General features: G+C 43.7%; 1 protein-coding gene across 2 annotated transcripts in view; it reads right to left on the bottom strand.

Annotated features, from left to right (window-relative positions):
* KLHL29 (kelch like family member 29) overlaps nt 1-23166 on the bottom strand; it is a 386838-nt gene that overhangs the window by 29851 nt on the left and 333821 nt on the right. For both annotated transcript variants that reach the window (XM_033054932.1, XM_033054933.1), the window contains 4 exons: nt 19099-19358; nt 6539-6737; nt 3696-3878; nt 767-947 (listed from right to left, as the gene is read on the bottom strand). In XM_033054932.1, the coding sequence (XP_032910823.1) occupies nt 767-947; nt 3696-3878; nt 6539-6737; nt 19099-19358 (823 nt within the window). The remainder of the gene's footprint in view (nt 1-766; nt 948-3695; nt 3879-6538; nt 6738-19098; nt 19359-23166) is intronic.

The raw sequence follows: 23166 nt of genomic DNA, 5'->3' as shown, positions 1-23166 counted from the left end.
ATTTTTCAACAAAAACATTTATATAGATATAAAATCTATGGCTTTATTGAATGCTATGGGTGACAAGGACTTAGTAGGTTTTGGAATTTTACTTGGTGAAATGTTTTTGTTTCACTTTTGTTCCTTCCTGTTTTTTTAAGTTCCATGTGAAGAAAATTACATCTGGAGTCTACTTGAAAAGAGACATTTCCATTCTCTCCCATCTTTGTTCAGCCAGAAATTCATAACTGTTTCCATTTATTGGTTGTTTTACTCTGAACTTGGCAGGTCCCAGCCCCAAGCCAAGACCACCAAAGGGAGGATCTTCCAGCCAGGTCAAGGCTGAGGTGCTACACCAGCAAAACATACACAAGACACTTATCCTTGCTGTTGCTTTTTTTGGACTAAAAAAAAAAAAAAGTGCTAGTGTGGTCTGTAAAAACTTCCATCAATACTAAATTCAAAGGGAGTTTATTAGTTCATTTTATAACCAGGAAAAATGTCCAAAGAACTTAATTCCTCTCTTCGCTCCCCTGAGCAAAGCAAGAAGCTGGCAAAGTTCCTCTTTGGTTTTGAAACAATGCTTTCCATTGAAGCATTTAAATGAAATCTAATCCTGCCCACTTTCCTACTTTCTTAGCTGTTATAAAAGCTTATTTTAATACATACAGTCCATTTGATGTGTCCTTTAAAAGGCAAACAGTCCTTTAGTACAGCATGAAGGAAAAGCTCCAGCAAACAGCACGTGTTATTTGGGTTTTTTTTTCAGTTTTGAGGTTTTTTTTACCTTTCCACATGGTCAACGTTGCCTGCCACACCGACCCCTCCAATGGTATAAATTTTGCCATCGTACACCAGACTGTTATGTCGACACCTCGGGACTGTCATGCGGGACACGAGGTTCCAGTTATCGAGCAAGGACATGTAACACCAGACATCAGCCAGCGTGACACCCGACTCCATGCCGCCTGGGGAGAGAAAAGGGGAGAGTTACGTGAGATCCTGCAACGGCAGCAGCTCTGCACGCAGCAATCAAAGCCAGTTACAAAGTAAAAACTCTTCAAATGACATTTGACTAATTAAAATAAATCACCCTCAATACTGAGCATCTGTTCCGATGATGCATATCTGTGTCATTTATTCATGTGCCCCAAAGGCTGGGCTTTTTTTTAATAAGATGACATGAAGAAATCAAGATGTCAGACTACGAGGGACACATACATAAGGGGATAGACCCTTCTCAGTGTTCATAAATAACTTCCAGTCTATTAAATTACTGCAACGCTTGCAGGAAGGTGCCTGAGTCTGTCTTGGCTTGCGAGACACAGGCCAGCCTGAAACCTAAAATGTTTAATACAGTGATGGATTGAAGCAGCACATATATGGGCACAATAAAATCAGTTCTTGCACTGTAGGCTTAATTTCTAATTTTCAGGGACAAATTTCTTATTTATTTTCATCTGCAGATAAAAGACAGAACCAGCTGTACCACTCCTGTAAAACAGTTCAAAATGATCTTGTGACAATATTTATTTTGGTCACTTTTAGACTTCTGCTTGAAGCTTCCAAGGTAGCCACTTAGTGGCTGTCTTACTATCCTGTTTTGAAGCACAAAGAGATGAAATTATTTATTCAGGACCACACTAGGAGTCAGTGGTCAGTCCAGGAAAATGAACTAGACACAGTTCCATGGTTTAATGAGCAAACCAGACTTCCTCCTTGGTGTTTTGCTCTCCAAACCTATGCTATGCAGTGCAAGGTCCAATACTTGGAGCTTGCAGCAAACCATTCTCACTTCTGTTGCTTCCCCTTCCTTTATTCCTGTGTTTTCTATATCTGAGCAAAGCAAAATATCAATTGACTCTTAGCTACATTTCCATCTCTCTTATTTCAGCCACCAAGTACCATCCAGTCACTCCTCCAGATTCAAGGGAAAGAGCTGAAATGAGCTTTGAAATTAGGATTCTCAGCTTTTGTTACCAGGTATGGCACAGCCTAAAATGGCTGTACATATTGGAAAGCACCTCAGTGAAGAATAACTAAAAGCCAACATCTGACAAAAGCCTCCCCAGAAGAGTTTTGATCCAGCTGCTCTCAAGCATGGGCAAACAAGCATGGGGAAAAAAACATCAAGAAATAATTTCCAATCAATTCTTAGGGTCTCTATGCAGTATTAATGGAATTTAACACCACAGGCAGCAATTTACTGCAGAAAATGCACTGAGAGAGCTCGGCAAGGGAAAGGCAACAGCTGTAACCCCTTTCTGGTACAGATGCCAGGTGCATCTGCGCTCCCAAAGACATCCTCGGATCACACACATCCGCACCTCCCTGCCCAGCCTCCTCTTTTAATCATCCAGCCCCCACTCAGCTGCTATCAGAGCATCCTTGCATTGTCTGGTGGGAATTGCTTTTCCCCCCTTTAGCCAAGCAGAGGTACCAATAGACTGCAAAAATCCAGATACTGTGATGCTCAGGGCATGGTGTCGTCAGATACTTTGGGAGTTAAAGCCTTTTAAGGAGTGTGGTCTCAGTTTCACCAAAACTAAGAAGATTATAGGGCTAGTGAATACTGTCAGAAGAGAGGCTTCAACAAGTACAAAACATGAATGCTCCTGTAAGCAAATACTTTAAGTGTAGGTCACATATTCAGCAGTTCAGTCTGTCTGTCTCAAATTCCATAACCTACCATTTAGATTCAACTACAGAGAGTATTTTAAATTGTGTTTCTATGGCAGTGAAACCTCTTTGCATGCTTGATGGTTGTCAGACCTATTTTCTTCACGTTGAAACTGCAAAATTTTGTTGTTGACTGCTCTGAAAGTATGTTAACACCGCAGAGACATGGAAAATGATAAAAGCAGGGAAATCCCTCTCTCCCAACATCCTTCCATTCTTCCCACTTCTCTTTTTAATTTTTTTTTCTCCTCATGAGCAGCTGGGTGAAACTCCAGCAGGTCCTGCTTTGTCTGGGCTGCCTGTATTGTAACTTTTCTCCCAATCCAGTAAATCTGGGGATTCTCAATGGATTGTGAACAACCCTCTAGAGGAGTACTAAGGGATATTGGTGGACAAAAAATAGGAAATGACCCAGCACTGTGCACTTACAGCCCAAAAAGTCAGCTGTATCCTGGGCTGTATCAAAAGCAGCATGACCAACTGGTGGAGGAGGGGATTCTCCCCATCTACTTTGCACTTGTGAGATCCCACCTTGAATACAGTGCTCAGCTCTGGGGTCCCCAGCACAAGGAGACATGGACCTGCTGAATTGAGTCCAGGGATGGGGTGTGAAAATGGTCAGAGGGCTGGAGCACCTCTCCTATGCAGACAGGCTGAGAGAGTTGGGGTTGTTCATCCTGGAGAAGACAAAGGGGGCTGGGCTTATAAGAAAGATGGAAAGAGGCTCCTTATCAAGGCCTGTAGTGACAGGATCAGATATAAGAGTTTTAAACTGAAAGAAGGTAGATTTAGATTGGACATAAGAAAGAAATTTCTTACACTGAGGGTAGAGAGGTCCTCACACAGGTTGCCCAGAGAAGCTGTGGCTGCCCCATCCCTGGAAGTGTTCAAGGTGAGGTTGGATGGGGTTTGGAGCAACCTGATCTAATGGGAGGTGTTCCTGCCCACGGAAGTGGGGGTTGGATTAGGTGACCTTTGAAGGTCCTTTCAAATCAAAACCCTTCTGTGGTTCTGTTTCTATGGAATCTGCTGCTTACCTGAGAGATAGATGTTGTCTCCAGCGCTGACCACGCTGAAAAACTCTCGATCATAGAAGGGCAGGCTGGCCAGTGGGTACCACTTGTTGTTTTGAGGATTTAAGCAAGTGACTGCTGTTAAAGCACGTTGGTTCATGCCAATCATCTGGCGACCCCCAACTAAGACTATTACCTCGGCTACTCCTAGGAAGTAAGAAAAATAGTATTATAAAAAAGTGGCATCTCTCAACCAGCAGGAACCCATCCAAAAATACTCAACAGTCAGGGAAATTTTAATGTATCATATATAAATCTGTTTTAGAGTCTGCAATCAAACCAAGAAGGGTGAGAAAAAACAGGAATGTGTGTAGGGGGAGCAGTGGGTGAGGAATGACACTATGAACACTCTTGGGAGAACTAGGGAGGGAGAATGCCATCTGGGCAAAACTTGGGGGGAAAGAAATAAAAAGGCAGTTCCAGGTAAAGATGTCCATTCATTTCAACAGTCTTTGAGTGAGACTTGCAGGTAGCAAATTTCTCTTCCATTGAAGAAAATGGGCATTTTGTCAAGGATTGTGATGGCTTTGGAACCTGGTCACTATCCAGGAAAAGCATGTTTAGGCTTTAACCTAAAGACAGTCTTCTCCCATTGAAAGCCAATGCCTGGAGAAAGTGAAGCTATGGTTATGGATCTTCATCCTGATATTCTTTTTGCATGCATTCTATTAATACACAATTTTCTGGTGTGGTGCTCCTTTTTTTTTTTTTTTTTCCAGAGAAAGCAGATTTCCCAGACCAAGATAATATGTGCAAGTTGTGGATCATGATCTTGGTCTACAGGTGCTGGGAAACACGATGGAGATGGCCTCTGCCTTAATATAGTTATTAACTGAGCTTTATCTGTGCTTGAACAGCTCCCCCAAGCCCGTAACATGCAAGGTATCCAGCAAGCCAAACTGTCTGTTCATGCAAACTTTCAAGTCCATATCTCTGAGCTTTTAGTCCTACTTCACAACCACAGCTGAGTCCTGTCTGATCTCTGTGTTACTCCAAACTCCCCTCCAGACTCATTCCTACAGAGATGGGTCACAGTGTAACCCTGGGATGTTTCCTGCCTCTATCCAAGAGTCAGGTGCTGGGGATGGTTTGGACTTGGCATTTAGCTCAAGTGTTAAAAACCCTTTTGCAGCAAATGGAAGCCTCTGTGCATGTGGTGCCAGGAGAGGTAGGGTCAGAAGGATCAGGAGGCCACAAGCTGGAAAAAATCAAGAGTTTCAGTAGCTGTCTCCTGACTGGAGCCATTGCTGTGATGTGTTACAGCTCCCAGCCCACAGACAAGTGTGCACAGGTGCGGGGCAGGAGTGAGACTGCCAGCAAGAGGGATTAGGAGCAGCAGCCGAGAGAAATGCGTCTGCAGAGTAATGGATTATCGTCATACTTCATTAGCATTTTCAAAAAATATATTTGTGTCATTCAAGCAAGGTTACTCTCTTAAAAGTTATTAAGATAAAGTGCTGTACAGTTTAAAATAAATATTTCTCAGTAACAAGAGATCATTATTTTTGTGCCATACCAGAAAATCTAATCACCTGTGCAAGACATAACTTGATTATAATCAATGACCTCGACAGGGCATGTGACATGCAGCAATGAGTCCACAAAGGGTGTTTAGAGATCCTTTGTGCCTCCATGAATGCTGTTGATATGCAAAGTAACATGATTCTATATAATTAGACTCTGACCTAAAAAACTATAATCACCCTCCTTTACGCTGAGAGAATCACTTTTCCCTCATCAACAAGCTTCTGGAAATGGATCACATTACACCTACAATTTTATACACATAAAATAAGCACTTTTCAAAAATCCCTTCAAACACCACACCATTAGTCGTCTTCAATGAAAGACTTTTTAGGGTAGATTGTTATTGAAAGTCCTCTACACCTCGTCCTTGTGAAAGGTGCCTTGATGAGGCAGTCTCCTGAAGCTGCAAATGCCGTGGTTTGATATGCCATCTCCGTGCCACATTAGCATCAGTGGCAGTGACAGAAAGTTTTGTCTGTTTTCTGTTGTACTTATGGGAGGCAGAAGTACAGGCAGCATGTTAAAACAATTCACCTTCTTCATCAGACTCCTTCCTGGATGTAGCTTTCCTACATGGTATCTGCACACTCTGTTCAGCAAATATTTAGGGTATTTCTCACATCACCATGATATGGGCTCAGCTGGCAAGGTGAGCACTTAGGGTTTTTCCATGCATTTTTCCAAAAAGGAAAAAAGGGTGTGAAACTTTTCAAGAAAACTCAGTTCTTCACAGATGCTGAGTTTTTAAAAGGGAGTATGTTATGTATGATCCATTTGTTCTGGAGGCATTAAACAGCCTGATATGGTACTCATCAGTATAAAAATAATATATTTACACCAGCCTCACCATATAAAAATAATATACTTACAAAGAGCTGTGAAAGTGAAGGTGTTTGATGAATATTAGACAGATCCTCCCCACAAGAGGCTCCATGGCAAAAAACCAAATTATTCACCTATTTCTGCAACTAGAGAAACTGAGGCAAAGAGGGCAAGGGGCTCACTTTCAGAACAACATTACAGTCTCTGACTCTAAAGATAATAATTCCTCAAATTTAGGCTCCTTTTAAATCCCCATTCAGGAGTATATATCTGAACACCAATGTCCACCCATTGGGAGAGGCTCCTAAATTCTGAAGAAAAGCAACAATGGAAAATTGAGATTGAAATATCACCAGGTTCTGGGAAGGAGCCAAGACAAGGAGCTGGGGTCAGTCCCAGGGCATGCCCAGGAAATGTGGAACCAGGGGCTGGTGCTGTTGCAGGGCATTTTGCTTTACCTGCAGAGAGCCTGGGCCGGGTCCTCGGTGTCTGCATCTCCTGGCGGGCGTGCGGCAGCATGTGATAACGTTTGGCTTCGTTCACCAGATCCCGGCAAGCCTCCGAAGACTTTATCAACTCCTCATTGTCAACAACATTCAGCAGATAGCTGGGATGGATGAAGGGGAGCCGCACCACCGCCAGCAGCTCCGCAGCATACTGTGAGGGGGAGAAATGATAACACACGCAGCCTTCGTGTCAGAGTTCAGCCACTTGGCATCTCCACTTCCTTGCCTGTAAACCACCCCCTGTCATCCAGCCTGGAAAGACACTTGTCATGGATGCTGCATATAAGCCCTGCCTAGTGAATGGATGGACAGAGCACCCCTCAGAGCTCCCTGGCCAAGGCTGGGTTTGGTCCCAGAGACCAAAAATAATCTTCAGAAGGTGGCAACTTCTGTTATACAGCACTGTATGGAGGAATCTTCTGGAAATAAAAGCTCATTCTGAATTCAGGTTGAATGGAATACCTTGTGCAGTGGAGACATGGAGTGAACATGTGAGTTATCTGAATTAACCTTGAAATGTGAGTGTGGTTGTTGCACTGTAATAAAATCCCCAAGCAAGTATTTTCTGGTACTATAAATGTGAAATAGAAGCCATTAAATAGGGTAGATTTCAATAACTGTGGTAGAGCCTGAATGATGTCAACCAATTGCTAAAATTTTTTCAATTAGTGGAGTTTATTTGTTGGTGAAACAAATTATGTAGCTCTAGCTTTGAGGGAAGTCTGACTCCAGAGGGTGCTATAGAAATACTCACAGTATGTTTCATCTTCTAAACAAATACATTAAACCTCAGAGGGTAAAGGACACCTGAGCAAATGAAGCTGTCTGTCACCAAACACAGCTTAAAGGAGAACAAAATCCCAAGAGACAAAACTGCAATCGAAAAAGCAGGAGTCCATCCCCAGATTATTCTTTTTATATTTAGCTAGGTATATCACAACACTGCATGAGAATGCAGTGAAAAGCAGAGCAATGGGAAAAAATGGAACTCTAAATCAAGGCACACAAACAGGATGTAAACTAAGGGTGAGCAGCAAGAAAAGATAATCATCTGTTGCAATAAATATTCATACAGTGGCAGCATCCAAAGATCCCAACTGGGACTGAGGCCAGGATGCAAATAAATATTCCTGAGGTCCATGCTGGTCCCAGGAAACTCTGGGGGCCAGCAGCATCTGCTGGCCTGCAGATGCCTCTAGTCTTCCAGAAGCCACTTGGCTCTTACTTTCTTTTTCAGCAGCATGCCTGTCCCTGCAGGGTGTGAGAGCCAAGTCACAGCAGGAACAGGAGCAGGACCAGGGGCAGGAGCAGGAATGGGAATGGAGCAGGGGCATAGTGATATGGCCTGAACTGGGTAATGGGCTGGCCAAGCAGGTGGGGGATGCAGTGACACCTGCGAGTGCTTCCAGGGCTTCCCCTTTCCCCACCCAAACTGAAGAAGCAAGCTTAATTTAGAAGGAACACAAAGGATGTCTCCGCCAAATTCACAGTGCTCTCCTACTGGAGAGCCACATCAGCATGGTGCAAGCTCTGCCAAAGCAAAAATGCAACAACATGCTATGAGCTGAGCCCCACATGTGCCTGCAGATCTGTGGCCCCAAGAAGATGAAGGGTCTCAGGCTGACTCCCAGTCCCCAGCTTATCAGCTCTCTTCAACACTAGAGAAGAGCCTAAAGACTTGAAGCCTGGCCACTCTGAAATTGTTTGGGAATAAAAAAGATGTTTAGTGATGCAAAAGGGATGGAAAAGTGACAGTGTTTATCTTCTGGGGAAAAACCACCCCCATGAGCAGTACATTCCTGACTGCTCGCTATTACCTCTAGTGTGGCACAGAGCCGAGTAGGGCTTGAGATCACCTCATCAACCTCAAAACATAAAAGAACACACTCGTCCCTTGCTGAAATCCATTTCTGAGTGCTTTCTAGGAGGTACAACGGCTGCTCCTTCCCTGGAGCCACAAATGTCAGGCACTTGGCTGCAGATATCTTAATGTCATTACCTCGTAAGAGAGGAAGCAGTGGACATATGGCAGTGGGTGGCAAAGCTCTGACTTCAGGAAGTGCTTTTTTTAAGAAGGTTGGAGGCGTTTAACCTTACACGAGAGCCAAGACGAAACGTGGCATCGGGACAGGGGAATAATGCAGAGAGAGGGTACACTGCGGATGAGTGAGACAATCCCACAGGGGAGGTTAATTCCCACTACAGGCTGCTCAGGGAGCAGTACAAGATGCTAAAGGGCAGTTTAAATAAAGTTGTAGAACACATGGAGTGTACACAGGAGCCAGCACCTTCCCCTGGAGCAGTGGGACACGCCAGATCTGACAGTGCTGAGGCTGGTCTGCACTGGAAGCAGCCACAACACAAACACCATGTCCAAAAGCTGACTGCCAATTAGCACTGGGAGAACAGCTCCCTTCTGTCAGGAATGGGACAATTCCCATGGGCCCAGTGGAGTTACTGCCTCCATTTCCCACCTTTCCCTGAATAAATGGGACAGCACTGCTCCCTGAGCACAGCCAGCTCTCCCTCTCGCTCACCCACCTCGCTTTAATTAGATAAGTGAGAAAATGTGATTCTGTTTCTCTCCTGGATTCCTCCCCTCCTTTCTCTCCTCTTTTGTCTGAGCTCGTGGCTTATTTTGAAGGGGAATAATAATTAGAACATGTTGCTTCCTTTCATCAGCTTGAAAGCTGATGTCACATATCAAAACCGATGTCACTTTTCACTCTTATTCTTCCCTTTGCTCAAGCAGCTACAGAAAGCTCTGTGTGTGTGTGTGTGCCCGACCACACGCAGCCACGACTCGGGCTTGGTGCTGAGAGCATTAAGGATACATAGAATTGCAGTGTTTTTCACCAAGGGATTTAAGGAGTATGAACCATGGCAGCGTCTCCACAAGACAGAATAAGCTTTTATAAAGCAACCTCTTTTCACACCAGCTCTTTTAAGCACTATAGTCAAGGGTGAATTTCATTTAGCCTCACTGATTTAAGAATATTCAAGTGATTTAGGCAATCAGCAGCCTTTTTCTTTTGGATTCTCCCTTATGAAGACTTCCCAGCTCTGTTAGCTATGATTGTACTAAATATCCTGTTACTATTATCCTTTTCATTTAAGACTGGAATAAGCACCATAAAGCATTTCAACCTCCTTAGCATCTGTTATTTGCTCTCCATTCTCTCTTGTCTTTCCATTGTGCCTTATACAGCTATGAAACATCTACTGCCCCTACTGATGTTACCAGTTATCACTAAAGCAGCAGAATACATGCACAGGGCACATTGCCAGATTCATCCACCTCGGGTTCCTGGAGTTGTGGTTTGTGCCTGTAACCCTGGGGATGTTTTCTTCTCCCTGCTTGGCTGCAGGTGCTGGCTGGACAAGTAGAAATATTTCTCAGGTCTTTGTTGGGAACCACTTATGACTACTCTATAGTCAGGGTGAAGGAGAGAATATTAATACCCCTTCAGGGTCTAAAATTAGAAGTTACCAACTCATAAACAGGTAGGACCACACCTCAGGCTCCTTGAGAATGGACACCATTATGCAAAAATCTAAATATTTATTGTTTAAAATGATAGGAAAGTTATTGAACACCATCATGACTTTTTTTTTTTTTCCCCAGGTGATGTGAACTGTTGGGTGAAGGGATCTGCTCAGGTTTTGCACCAGCAGATCTCATTCAGAAAGTCCTTGCTGAGCAATGCTGCCAGATACTGTGAATGGCCAGAGTAATTCTGCAGGAGCCAGGGCACTGCTGCCACACAAGCAAAGTCTTTGTGGACATTCACTGGGGACACAGGAGAGCAAAGGCTTCTAAGAGATGCTATCTGTCCTGCTTCAAAGCACATATTTTTTCACTGATTTTTTCACTGATTTCAGTGGCTGAACAGAAAGCAGGATCTTCCACCAGTCTGCAATCACAAGTGTGTTTCATATGAAACAGGGAGAGAAAAATCTCAAGAGATCTTTTCTTTCCCTAATTAACTAAACATTTTCAGGGAGAGATTAAGCTCTAGATTCAGACACATAAATGGGTTAATACAAGCCAAGTATTTACTTGTCAGACATGTGTAAACTAATGTTATAATTAAGAGAGATTTAGTCAATGCACTTAACAGTCCCCAGAGCAGTTTGAGCTGAGAGGATGCACTGAGCACCAGGGGAAGCAGTGAATATATGTCCCCTTCTGGGCCACAACTGTGAGCCATCAGCTCCTGGGAAATGGATTGTGTTCCTCAGACCATGCCTCAGACCATGGCACACTAAGATGTCTACAACCATATGTCATTCCAAATTGGAGGGCAATTAATTCCACCCTCTGGCAGGAATTTTTGTGTCCGTTTGTCCTAGGTGTGCTCAGAAGGTTGTGATCAGGCTATGAGGAAGCCTAAGTGTTACCACTGGGCCAGTGTTGACTCCAAGGAATATGTGATCAACATGACCAGCTATACCTTGAAGCTGACCCTTTCAAGCCTTTGCTCAATAACCTGTTCACACACAAGTTAGTTCCATCTCATTAGCCAGGCCAGTGCTTTAGCAAATGAGACTACAAAAGCCTCTAATGCTTTTTTTTAAATATACTTTTATTCCCGACTGGTAGTTTGAGTGAGAACATTTACTTTGCTACACTTTTTATGACATTTCTTCTCCTACTGATTACATCAGTATTATGAATGCTGGCTTGCAAGTGGGCTTTGTTCTGGCATCTTCACAGTCTCAGTTACAAAACCCACTTCACTATCACATTTAAAATAATCTTTTTATTCTCAAATCTCTAATCCAGTAAAATCCTCACAAGTATTCTCCAAAAGGACTCTCATTGTACTCCTGCACAGACTTGGGGCACAACAGTATACAGTTAGGTTTTAAAGGAACCATGTCTACTGTTACAGAGTCATATTTCCTGCTCCTTAAATGCTCCACTGGAAAGCTCTCAAGATTTTTAACATTTTTGCAGCAATGCCCAAAGAGGTCAAAATAATGTTTCCCTTATGCCTTATAATTCATCTGTCTCTCTAGTTTACTGTTCACCCTACAAAGGCCCCTTTGTACTTTCTGCCTGAAGAAACAGGCTTCAGCTAGAAATACAAATACAGAAGGCAGATTACCCCCATCACAGTAGGGTTTTACTCCAATAAACTGCTGTTTCAGCCCTTTACGCATAATTGCAATAGTTTCAAAACATTATGAAGTAGGAATATATTTGATTTGCATTGAAGGAGATTTATGTTGTCTTATAGGAGCCCTGGGTTCAGACTTGCCTCACATCATGCACTGTCCCAGTGTGAAAGCAAGAACCTCCTTGGATGGAGGAAGCCATTGGGGGAAGATCTGAAGCAGAACCAAGTCCCCACTGCATTAGACTCCTTCAAATGAGACATGCTAATTAAAAACCACCTGGCTGTGGCCAGGTAACAAACTGCCCAGTGATCCGTGCTGATGTGACAGCTGGGGATGTGGCACAGTGGCCTTTCAAGCTGGCATGCTGGAAAGGTGACATGAGTGGTCCCTCCCTACCACCATCTCCAGCCCAAACCAGGCTTACCCCACAGCTAACCCAACCTGATATTCAAAATATTGTCATCTCTGAGTTTCCAAATGCAAGTCCGATAGGGAACTGGCTGGTTTGGGGAAGCCAAAGCTGTTGGTGCACTGCTTTGCCATTCTCAGAAACAAACCTTTTTTTGGCTAGATTTTTCCAGTGCTTCCCTGCTACTTGGTAATGAAGGGACTTGTACTGATATATCTAATATGCTGTGTTTCCAGTAAACTCCTGCACATTCCTACACCCAAGGTCGTATCCAAGCCCAACTAAGCTTTCTGCTGCGCTCGGAGTACTTACTAATCACCCACATTGACTTCTTGGAATTGCAATCCTGCCTTGAGATTAAACCCAAAGGCTTGGTAGCATGTCAGCCAACAGCCTCCTAATATCATGAGATAAACATGCAGCAGAAAATCTGGTTTGCAGGCACTGGGTTCAGCTGGTGGCTCGGTGGCAGGATGCCACGTGCATAAATCTCATGCCCAGCAAGAAGGAAAGAGCAGCCCCTCTGTCTTCCTGCAATCAGGTTTCAACGTGACATCTTTATGGCAGCACAGCTGACTAAACACTGTAATGTCACCAGCGAGCGGCTGTCCTGCTCTCCGAGCTGTTTGCAAAGCAGCTCTCCGCTCCCTGTTTCCAGCAGTAATATGATGAGAGGCTTTTAAATGCACAGGAAGATAAATCATTGATCCATCACACTTGGAATCTGCCCGATACTAAGGATTAAAAACAACCTCACTCTTGCCATACATTCTCTACCTTGCTGACTAAACTTTATGAAATAGGCCCTCGAAGTTCCCCCAAAGGGTACCAGGGTTAAGTGGTGTTTCTTTGGCTTGTGGGGAGTCACCTATTCAAACACAGCAAACAATGCATCTCAAGAGCATGTTGCCAAAAACAAGACAGCTGCAGTTTCTCAGGTGCTTCATAGAACCAAGTAAACTCCTGATGCCTCCATCCCTGCAACACACTGGCATGTGAATCCATGAGCCATACCTCTCTAAAATGCTTGACTATAATATAAAATGATTTTGTTTCTGGAGGTTGGTGCTGAATGCTGGGGCCACATGCAGCACCAGGCAAGGGAGCACTTGTGAGGAGCTGCTTGTGGATGTAGGTCTTTGTAAGGCCGTTGCTTCAGCAACAGCACAGAAAGATTTTGTGAAGAAAAAAAAAGAAAATGTGTTGGAAGAGCCACAAATGGACTGATCAGACTGAGAGACAAGGGAGTTCCTCAAACCAATTAAAACTTCAGAGAAATAATTCTGAAGATTTTCTGTCAAGGGTATCCCTTTAAAAAAACTTAAAAGTTTAGTAGAGAGGGAACTTCAGGAACTGCTAATGTCACCTGCATTCTCTTTTTTATTTAATGCAGTTTCTTCCTCCAATGTATAGCTAAGGGCATGTTCCTGCACTGATTCCATTTGTGCTGCTGCCTTTTCTTCTCCCTCTGTAAGCCCATATGGGAGCTGAGTGTCTGCAAAAGCTTCATTCAAATTGGAGCTCTTTGAGCAGCCCATCCCTGGGAAATCACAGGGGTTACTGCTCATCCCTTGCGTTCTTCACTTTCAGAGAAATTGAAGCTTCTTGTACTTTCATTATGGCATCTTTCTGCATTTGTTTGCTCTTCCCACAAATGGATTTCAAAGTACCAGGGTAGTGTGAGCTTTTCAAAGAAGTCTAATTGAAGTGTTACAGAGTGTTAGTGCCTAATTCACTTAGGCTCCCTTGGAAGCATTCTTTTTCACATTTATTCCAACAGTCTTTGCTGAAACTTTATACCCTTGAGTATATTGATTGATCAATTAATTTCTTACTATGATGAATTAAGTAATTTGTGCATGCTGGTATTGGATACCAGCTTCTATCATCACCTCCTTGTCAACACAGAGAAGAGTTGGAATTGTCATTGTTACCTGTCAGATTCTCCATTTTCCTGAAGCAAACTGCTCTTCTGCATGGAGACTCTTTAAAATGTGCCTGAGAAATGAGGGATCTTCCATGTGCTCTCTCACAGTCACCAACTCTTTTTCCTCTGCAGCGTCTTGCCTTCAAACTGCCACTCTATGTCACTGCCAAAATAGCTCCTGAGGATTTGTAGCTTTTTTTGACATAAATCCTCTTCTCCTCTCTCCATCACTTTTCCTTACCCTTAGTGACAGATACAGGGCTTACAGGTGGGCCTTGTGTTTTCTTAGTGTTAGACTAATTTGCTTAGTGTTAGACTAATTTGCCAAGTCTCAAATTCAACCCAGTGGTCCTTACATGCAGCCTTCCAGGCAACCCCCCTCCTTGGGGCTTCAAACACTTGTAGACATTTATCCCTCTTTAGCTGTCATTAGGCCAAGTCATGCATATTCACATCTTTTAATCTTCTTTTTTTCTCACATCAGTTCCTTCAGTCTTTTAATCATTTGTGTTGCTCTTCTCTAAATTACCTCAAATTTGTCTACGCATCTCTGGTTCTCAGACACCATGAAGATGCTGTTTAGATAAATCTGCCTCTGAGGACTCAAGTTCATAAAAAGCTTGTTAATGCCTTTATGGTGGAGACATTTTGTATTGCTGCTGGACACCGTGATTTTGGGAAAAGGGCACATGATGATATCCTTGCAGAGTGCAATGAAAGGTGGCTGTCACTCAGCTGAGCCTCTTGTCCTTCATTCATCACTGCAGTATCTGCCTCTTTTCTAGCACTTCTCTGGGTAACCTGTTGAAATGTTTGCCCTCTCCTCATGTCTTGTCCCTCCTCAGGGTGAGGGGGAAGCTTAATGCAATGGGGACTCTTGTCTGTAATTAATAAACCTGGTAGTATGCTTTTTTATTTCAGTGAAAACATACAACTTTGGATTTGGAAGAGAAAGTGGGAGTATTTCCAGTGAGCTTTGGGATGTCTGTGGTTTGAACAGGCAACAAACTGCTACACATCCAGCCACTTCCCATCTTTCCCATCCCATGTGGATGCTGGGCATGGCTGCAGCTCTGAGCAGCTTTGGCAGTCGGCAGTAGTCATGGACAGTGTGGATCATTATCCACTGAATCCTCCCAACAGCCCTCATGGGAGGCATCACTTCCCTCCAGCTTACAGGGTAAGAAATGGGGGCAAAAAGGTGAAACAACCTGCCCAAGGCCATGCAGAGAGCTGGGGGATGTGCTCAGGTGAAGACTGTGTGGGGCCAGGCAGAAATCCTTCCTTGTTCAGGCAGCTCAGACCGTGCTGGTTTCAGATAGCATTATGCAATGTATTTTTTGCATGAGTTCACTGGAGTTGTAATAAGCTTATCAAGGGGATAACTGTTAAGATAAACCCTACAATCTCGTCCATCAGTCAGGAAGAGAAATAAATAGGAAAAAAAAGAGTAGATTCAGCTTTCCCTGATGTGTCAGTCAGATGCAGGCTCTGCACTCAGTGACAGCAATCAGGACTCCTGCAACCAGTGCTCTGTGTCCATTGGCACAGGAAATTACCTGCTAGTCCTGACCTCACCCCACAGGCTGCTTTTTCTGGCCAGACCACTTCTAAACTGCACCACCATCAGCACCAAACCAGCTACTTAAATGTTACCATATGAGCTGGGGCACTGCTCCAACACACTAGGGGGATACAATTATTTACCAAATCCTGGTTTAACATGTCACTCCCTGAACTACCTCTTTGTCTTATGCAGGTGATCAGCAACCCTTAAAGCACTGCTGTTCTCTCTTTGTAACAAGGCTCAGACGCTGTCTTTTGTAATGCCACAGAGCACTTTTATGAGCACTGTTCATATGAGCACAATGTGCACAATTAAACATCAGCCAGAGCACAGCTTTTCAACTTGCCTTCCAAGAAAATCCTGCTTCCTTCCCTGTCACTGCCCTCCAGCCTGATGGGAAAGAATTAACAAAAGCAGAAACAGTCAGACATCTGAAGAAGAGCTTTTAGAATGGCAGAGAAGAGCAGGTAGACAGCAAACAACGCCCTTCCAGGAGAACAGGAGGCTCTGCTGGAAATCTCTTTCCCAGAGGCTTTCAGCAGGGATCGGGCAGGAGGGGAGGCAGTGATGGATAAGTTGTTGTAAGAGCACGGCGTGAGGCTGCGGTGGGGGAACACTAGTGGTGAGATTTACTGTCCCCAGGCACTGCAGAGTGACACAAAGCCATTACAGCACAAGGAGCTCTGGAGGGCTGCAGCTGCCCGGGGGCAGAGGGTGCTGATTCAGAGAGAAGCTCCTCTGCAGGGATGTCTCTGCTGAGAGAGCCCCTGCCAGGCCTGCCAGGGAAGATGGACATGCAGGTGAGATGAAGAGCACAGCCCTTTCCCTGTTTGTGCCAGACCTCCACCTTCGGGAGAATCACCAATGCAGGACTTGGAAGAAGCTGCCAAAGAGGCATTTTAGTTACCTGCCACTGGAGCTATTGAAAATAAAAACGTGACAATAGAGCCTGAACTGTCAAGGTAAAGGGAGATGGGGAGACTGTGAAGAAAGGGGCTCTGGAAATCCATGCCCTCAAGGATTTAAATGCCAGCACTACTTCTGGGAGAGAGAAATAAAACCAGACCGGGTCACCTGAGGAGTGCAGTAGAGCTGGGACTGCTGCAATTCATGGCATCCATCAACCCTCCCAAGACACCACAACAGTCCTGGTGTCCTCCACCCCAAAGTGTCCAAAGGCAGCTCACAGAATCTATCTCCAAACTGCGAATAAAATAAAAATATCCATGCACAGCTCCTGCAGGAAGGCTCCTCCTGTGTTCAGCATTGCCGCAGTTGCCCAGTTCTCCAAAGCTCTGAGCAGCCTGTGCATCTCACAGGAGCTTGGCAGCTCTTGGCATGGCGGGCCATGCTGCACAGCATGCACAAATTTTTGTTCATTATAATCTTCATTAGAAATAAGATTATTTAGGTCTATCCTCCCTCCTATTCACCATGGAAGCTATTTGTTCCCAGGCTCTGAAAAGGCAGAAGTCGTTACTGTAAAGATGGTACTTTTCATGGTAAGTGTGAACTCCTGCTTTTAAAAAATAAGCACCTATTTAACTAAGAGCTTTATAATAGATCAAGCAGTGCACAGAGTACTAAGAAAAGTGAGAGCTACTATTGTAATAAACTAGCTTAGTGGTAGGATTGGGCAGGAAAATAGTTTCATCTTGGTATCTTTAACAGTAATTTATTCAAAACCCTTATCTCTGGATAAATACAAATTAAAAATTAAAAGCTCCTGTAATGCATGAAACCAAAGCACCACAGAGAAATTTGGAGAAGCAAATAAAACTGCCATCATAAACTACAAAAGCACTGCAGAACCAGTACAGAGTGGAAGGAAACTTGGGAATAAAAAAACCCCAGAAAAGCAACTGCAACACGAAAGGAAGAGAGGAGGGGATGGCGGTGGTGGCAGCAAGAAAAGCTTCCACTTAAAAAAACAAATTCCCAGCATTGCCTCAGCAGGATGCAGAAGGAAACATTTAAAACTGCAGTTTTGAGAACATAACCCAGACTGTCTGCTGAGTGACACCTTCTGTTGGCACCAGGCAAACAGGCTCCTGCTGCAGGGTTCCTGAACTCCAGCCCCTGGGAATAGTCCCTGAGGCCGTGTTCAGTTCAGAGTGGCACACAGCCATCAAACTTCAAGCACTCAGGGAAACACTCTGTAAAACTCTGTTTTTCAAGGCCAGCAAGAGACAAAAAGGTGTGCATTTCAGTAAAGCCATGATACTGTGTGAATGTTTCAGGCAGTAACAACGTTGGGCAATGCTAAATGGCACTGCTGGCACATGGAGGAGGTGGTCGGAGCATGGGGTGGGTCGCCAGCACAGGACTGTCCTGCTGAGCCACAGCTCCTGGGCACACAGGACAGGCTCTGGCAGGGTCCAGGAGCTCAGTTGCTGAAGCAGCACAGGCTTGGCCTGGCATGCAGTACCCCACTGTCCTTAATGCCCTTATCCAGCAGCCTGGGGAGAGCAAGAGTTCCTATTTCTCCCACTTCAGAGATCTCTGAGGTGTGGATGTGCAGCTGCTCTGGATCCCATTCAATGACACATTTAACATCCAACTGCATGTTTAGGTGCTTGAATTCACATTTCAGTCAAGAAGGCACAGGCTGCCATGATGTGTGACAGCATCAGCAACATGGCCAAGCACCTCCCTTGGTCCATGAGCAAGTGTCCACCTTAAAACAGCCAAAACTGTCATTGGGGGTGAACAGAAACAACTCTGGCCTCCAAAGAAGGGGAAAACAATCTTCCCCTTATGGGGTCTGAGCACAGAACTGGCCTCCAAATGGAGAGGTGTGGGGTTCAGACCACAGAGTGGACTCAAGGCAAGTAGCAGGTTTTTAGGCATCATCAGGGATGACTTGTGGTCCCAAGGACAATCACCAGCCTCCAGTCACTGCTTCTAGCATTATCTGGAGACAGCATCAGGCAAAGTTACAGACTCAGTTTCTTTAGACAAGAGCAGACTGCATAACTCATATGGCTGAGGAAAGGCAAACTATAAATATATAAACCCCAAGGGATTATCTAAGCAGCTAATAAAGATACAGAATCTTTATTTTATGAACTGGAGTTATACTCATTCAGTATGTGGCATCAAAAGAAATACAGATTTTCTGACAGATTTTTTATTTCCTGCTGTTACTAAAATGCATCCTCTTAAAGCAGCATCTCACAAAACTGTAATTCTTCTCAATTTATCTCTAACTGTGCCTACAGTCAACAACTGGAGGTCCCATCTTTGTACCATGCATGACACAAATGAGATTTTCATTCTAAATGATCAGGTGTAGGGATCAGATTTTGAAATTACATACATTTTGTGTATAGCCTGCATTCCCTTTGTCTTTTTTTTTTTTAATCTGAACTGCCCAGCCCATCTCCCACACATCTGTATGCTTAAAATTGCATGGAGATGGTTTCTATTCTAAAAGAGGCATTCAGGGGAATGGAGCAGAGTGAGGCTCCTGAGATTATTTTTACCTGAGCTCTGATTGCAGCGTCCTTCTTAATCCACTTTATCACTGTTTCATACACCAGCTCCTCTGCTTTGGTGTTCAGGCTGTCATTGGACATGTAGGAAATGAAGTCGTCTTTTGAGATATTAAGGATCTCTTCTTGGTTTGCCACCTCTGGGAAAATTTGCAGGGCATAAGCTTTGGCCATGTTGTATAGTTCAGTGCACTGCATGGCTTCAGCCATGGCTAATATTCCTAAGCAGTTGCTAGCAGTCAGCTGTTTTTCTAAAAAAGGCAAAAAAAACAAACAAAAAAGGCAATTGAGAATTATTAAAAGCAAAATTCACATTTGTTCCAAGATCATGAGAAAAATAAGTGTCATAGACAAACCTCCAACCCTAATTAATTTCAGGGAGTTAACTAGAAGCAGCACTCTGGGTTAATGTGGAATTGGAGTTTAAAGTACAAAAATCTGCCTAACAAGTGAGATGGAGATGGGGAGAGAAATACACTTTCTGAGTTTGCTTTTTGTGTAAGCCTCCACAAAGCACTGGGGAAACCTACTGACATAACAGTATCTGGTGCTTCCCAAGGGATGGGAACCCAGCCAAGAGACTGCTGCTGTTCCTACCGCCTACAATGTTGCTTTAAGGAACAGCAAAGATGTAAACGCCAATGCAGACACTTAAGAATAAATGCAAACAGCACTAAGGACATTTCTGAGAATGCTGCAGTCACTTTATGATAATTTTTGCCCTGTTCAGCTACTAAGCTACTTCAAATAAAAAAAAAAAATCCTCCCCCCATTTTTTTTTTATTTTCAAAGGAACTTTGTTGCTGCTGAATGTGATGACATCCCTTATGCAAAACACAGATTATACTAACGCCTTCTGTTAAACGTTGTGTAGTGGGTTTCAAAGAAAATCATGCACAGAGGAGACAGCATTATCTCCTTCCCAGCAAACAGAAGCAGCAGCACAGTGTGTAGCTTTGTGTTAGAAGTGTGCTACACCATACATTTGACTGTACTTTTTTTTCCCCTTTCCAGCTATTTTGAAGAAAAAACCCACCAATTTTAGACATTTATAAGAGGAACTCTCAGATTCTTCGCAGCTTTTGTTAACCAAGCCACTACTAATAAGAAGAATATATTCTTTTAAGATACAGGACTGAAAAAGAAAAAAGTAGTAAGAGCAAGACTGCAACAGATCACAAAGGCATCGGTACCAGTGGCAGGCTCCTGTGCTGTCAGAGAAGTCTATCACATTTGGCAGTGTCATATCCTAGTGCACTATGACAGAGCACTGGACAGGAATGTGCAATAGCCCCATATCTCTTCAAACAAAACTCTCATCAGATTGCTTCTGCTGGAAATGCTCAGGGATTCTTCCCTACACCCAGCTTCTGCCTTCATCAGATTGAAAACCTGAACGCTATCTATAGGCGGCTTTTAATAAAATGGGATTATGAACCTCCTTTTTTCTATTTTTTTAAACCTGACATGAGATTAGGAGTTTTGTGGGTTTGTTTTACTTTATTCCCCTCCCAACTCCTCTTATTTTCTTTTACAGATCCAGCAGTCTCAAAACTAGGTTATCTCATTTTGCATCAGTTGATTGTACTGACTCCAAGGAGCCCATTTCCTCAAGCTGACTGCAGTAGCAGCACTGTTTGCTGTCAGTAGATTTTGTCACTCAAAGACTGCCCAGAGACAGGTTGTAAACTGATAGCTATGAAGCCCAAAGCTACCATTTTTTTTTCTTAAAAAAAAAAAAAAAAGGAGAAAAAAATAATAAAAACCAACAAAAATCTCTCAAAACCAAACCAAGATCCCAAACAAACAAAAAACCCGAAAGACCAAAAAACATCTTCCAGGTTCCTTGCTTCTGTCTGCTGGCACAGCTTCATGGTGTACATATGGCTTGGGGTAAAGTAATCATCTAACAGAGCCCAAAACTCTTATAATTTCTTGGCAAACTCTCAAGTCAAAGGCCAATCTGCCACTGTTCCATCTTACTCTCACAGGGTTAATAATTAAGGGAATAATCTATTTTGACTCATTAAGCAGCACATGATGGTAAAGACTTTCAAGAGTCTTTCTCTTCAGAGGACTGGGTTTGCCTCTATCAGGAGAGATCCCCATACCATTTCTAGCTGAGCCTGTGGTGTGGGACAGAAAAAACACTGCTCACAACTGAATTCTTCTGATCCGGGCAGGTTTCTCTACTCTAGCAACACTAGGTGACTGATGCAGCCTGGTACACTGATCCAAGCAGGTCCATGCTGGCCCTTGGAGCTTTACTCCCTCCTCTTTCCTGAGAAACCCCTCAGTGGCAGGTGCCAATGATGTCCCTGTCTGGTTCAGGAACTATTGTGAGGCCCTGTGGAGAGGGGTCCCAGGGAGATGTGGGATTAGGGGATGTGCAGGAGGCTGGTGACAACACTCCTCTGCACTTCACTCCAATTGATGAGCACAACATCACCATCTGTTTAGGATGAGGACTGGCATATGAACTAGAGAGATTCACTGCTGGTGAGCAAGACAGACCTTGGGACAGCAGCTGTAGGAGATATGGAAAATCTCTATCCTATGAATGTGAAGACATCACCTCATCCCCCCATTTTTCAGCTCTGGCTCAAAATTTGGCAGCAAGACGGGTTGTCTTTCCACTTCAGCTGTCTGTGGTGCAACTCTGCATTCACATTAATATCCTTGCACACCCATAAACAAGCAATTCCAAGTAGCAATCTGGTAATATTCTGGATTAATCTGGTAATATTTGGGATGATGAGCAGAACCCTGCCTTTCCAATGCCTGTAACTCTTCACTGACTATAAAGGGAGCCGACATGACCACTTAGACATAGATTTCTACTATATAATATAGCTCATCCCAAATGACTGCAATCCAGGGGTACTTGACAAAGCTGGCATGACAAAGACAGCTAAGGACCAGTTCTGCTCTGTCTACTCCTGAGTTGTATTCCTTTGGACACTGGCATTTTACAATAATTGTTGTTTTGCCACAGTGACACTGGGCTTGTAACAACACATTTTTGTGAAGTTTCACCTTGTCTCCATTCAGAACACAAGAGCTGACTGCTAAATTATTCCCAGTCCTCAGGGACAGTTTATAACAGACTCATGAATGGATTTTAGGGATATCAGATGTAATCAAGTAGGTTCTCACTGGTTTGAGACAGTGTTGGATAGCATATTTGTTGCTACGTGTGTCACAACAGTGCAGATCAGCAGCTGGTGTTTTCCACTGTGTTAGATGTGACTTTGGAGCAGGGTCCTGTGCAGCATCATCAGGAGACAATCAGCCAGGCACACTGCTCCAGCTGCACTTCTGGGAGTGGGGAGACTTGAGATAACACCAGAGAGAAACAGTATTCAGGAAGGATTACTCCGTGAGATAGTGGTAACAGCACGATGGAAGCTCAGTGATGGTTCTAACCCCCCTCTTGTGTGCATTAAGCACTGTGTTTTCACTTAGAGATGCTTTCTAGATGATGATTTGGATATCACTAAAAATAGCACCAAATATGTATTCCTTGTGATACTCTGTGTACCTTCTGATGGGAAACTTACTCAGGTATTCCTACTAGTGTCAAAAAGAATGTGAAGATGGGAGATAAGTGGAAGACTTTTTGATGCATTCACTGTCTAATGAATTGTCCAAAAGATTTCCCTTCCCTGTGAGAGTCTTCTTTCTTTCTCCTATCTCCAGATATAGTTGAAGTTTATACACAGTTCATATGAAGTGCATGTATTATAGTTTCTCCAAGGCTGGGCAGTACAGTTCTCTGGCTAGATCAAAATTTTCCACCTTGGATGAACAAAAAATTGCCCATAATACTTTCTCTTAAATTCATAAGGATCATAAAGGCCTCTTCTTTCCTCAGGTGCCTGAGGAATGCAGGTCTCATCACTGGTCCATCATTCAGTTTTCTCATTGCTCCTTCTAACTCTTTCCAAACACTGATTTTGTGTTGTCTGCCCAGGAGACTAAGAAAATTCAGAGCTCCTGCTCTTTCCTATTCTGGTCCATGAAACTACCAGGTTCCACCAACTTCTTCAGGCTTAAGGA

This window comes from Catharus ustulatus, chromosome 3, assembly GCF_009819885.2.
Source record: "Catharus ustulatus isolate bCatUst1 chromosome 3, bCatUst1.pri.v2, whole genome shotgun sequence".
Lineage (NCBI taxonomy): Eukaryota > Metazoa > Chordata > Aves > Passeriformes > Turdidae > Catharus > Catharus ustulatus.
The sequence above is the reverse complement of the archived record's forward strand: the minus strand, read 5'-3'. Positions and strand labels throughout refer to the sequence as shown.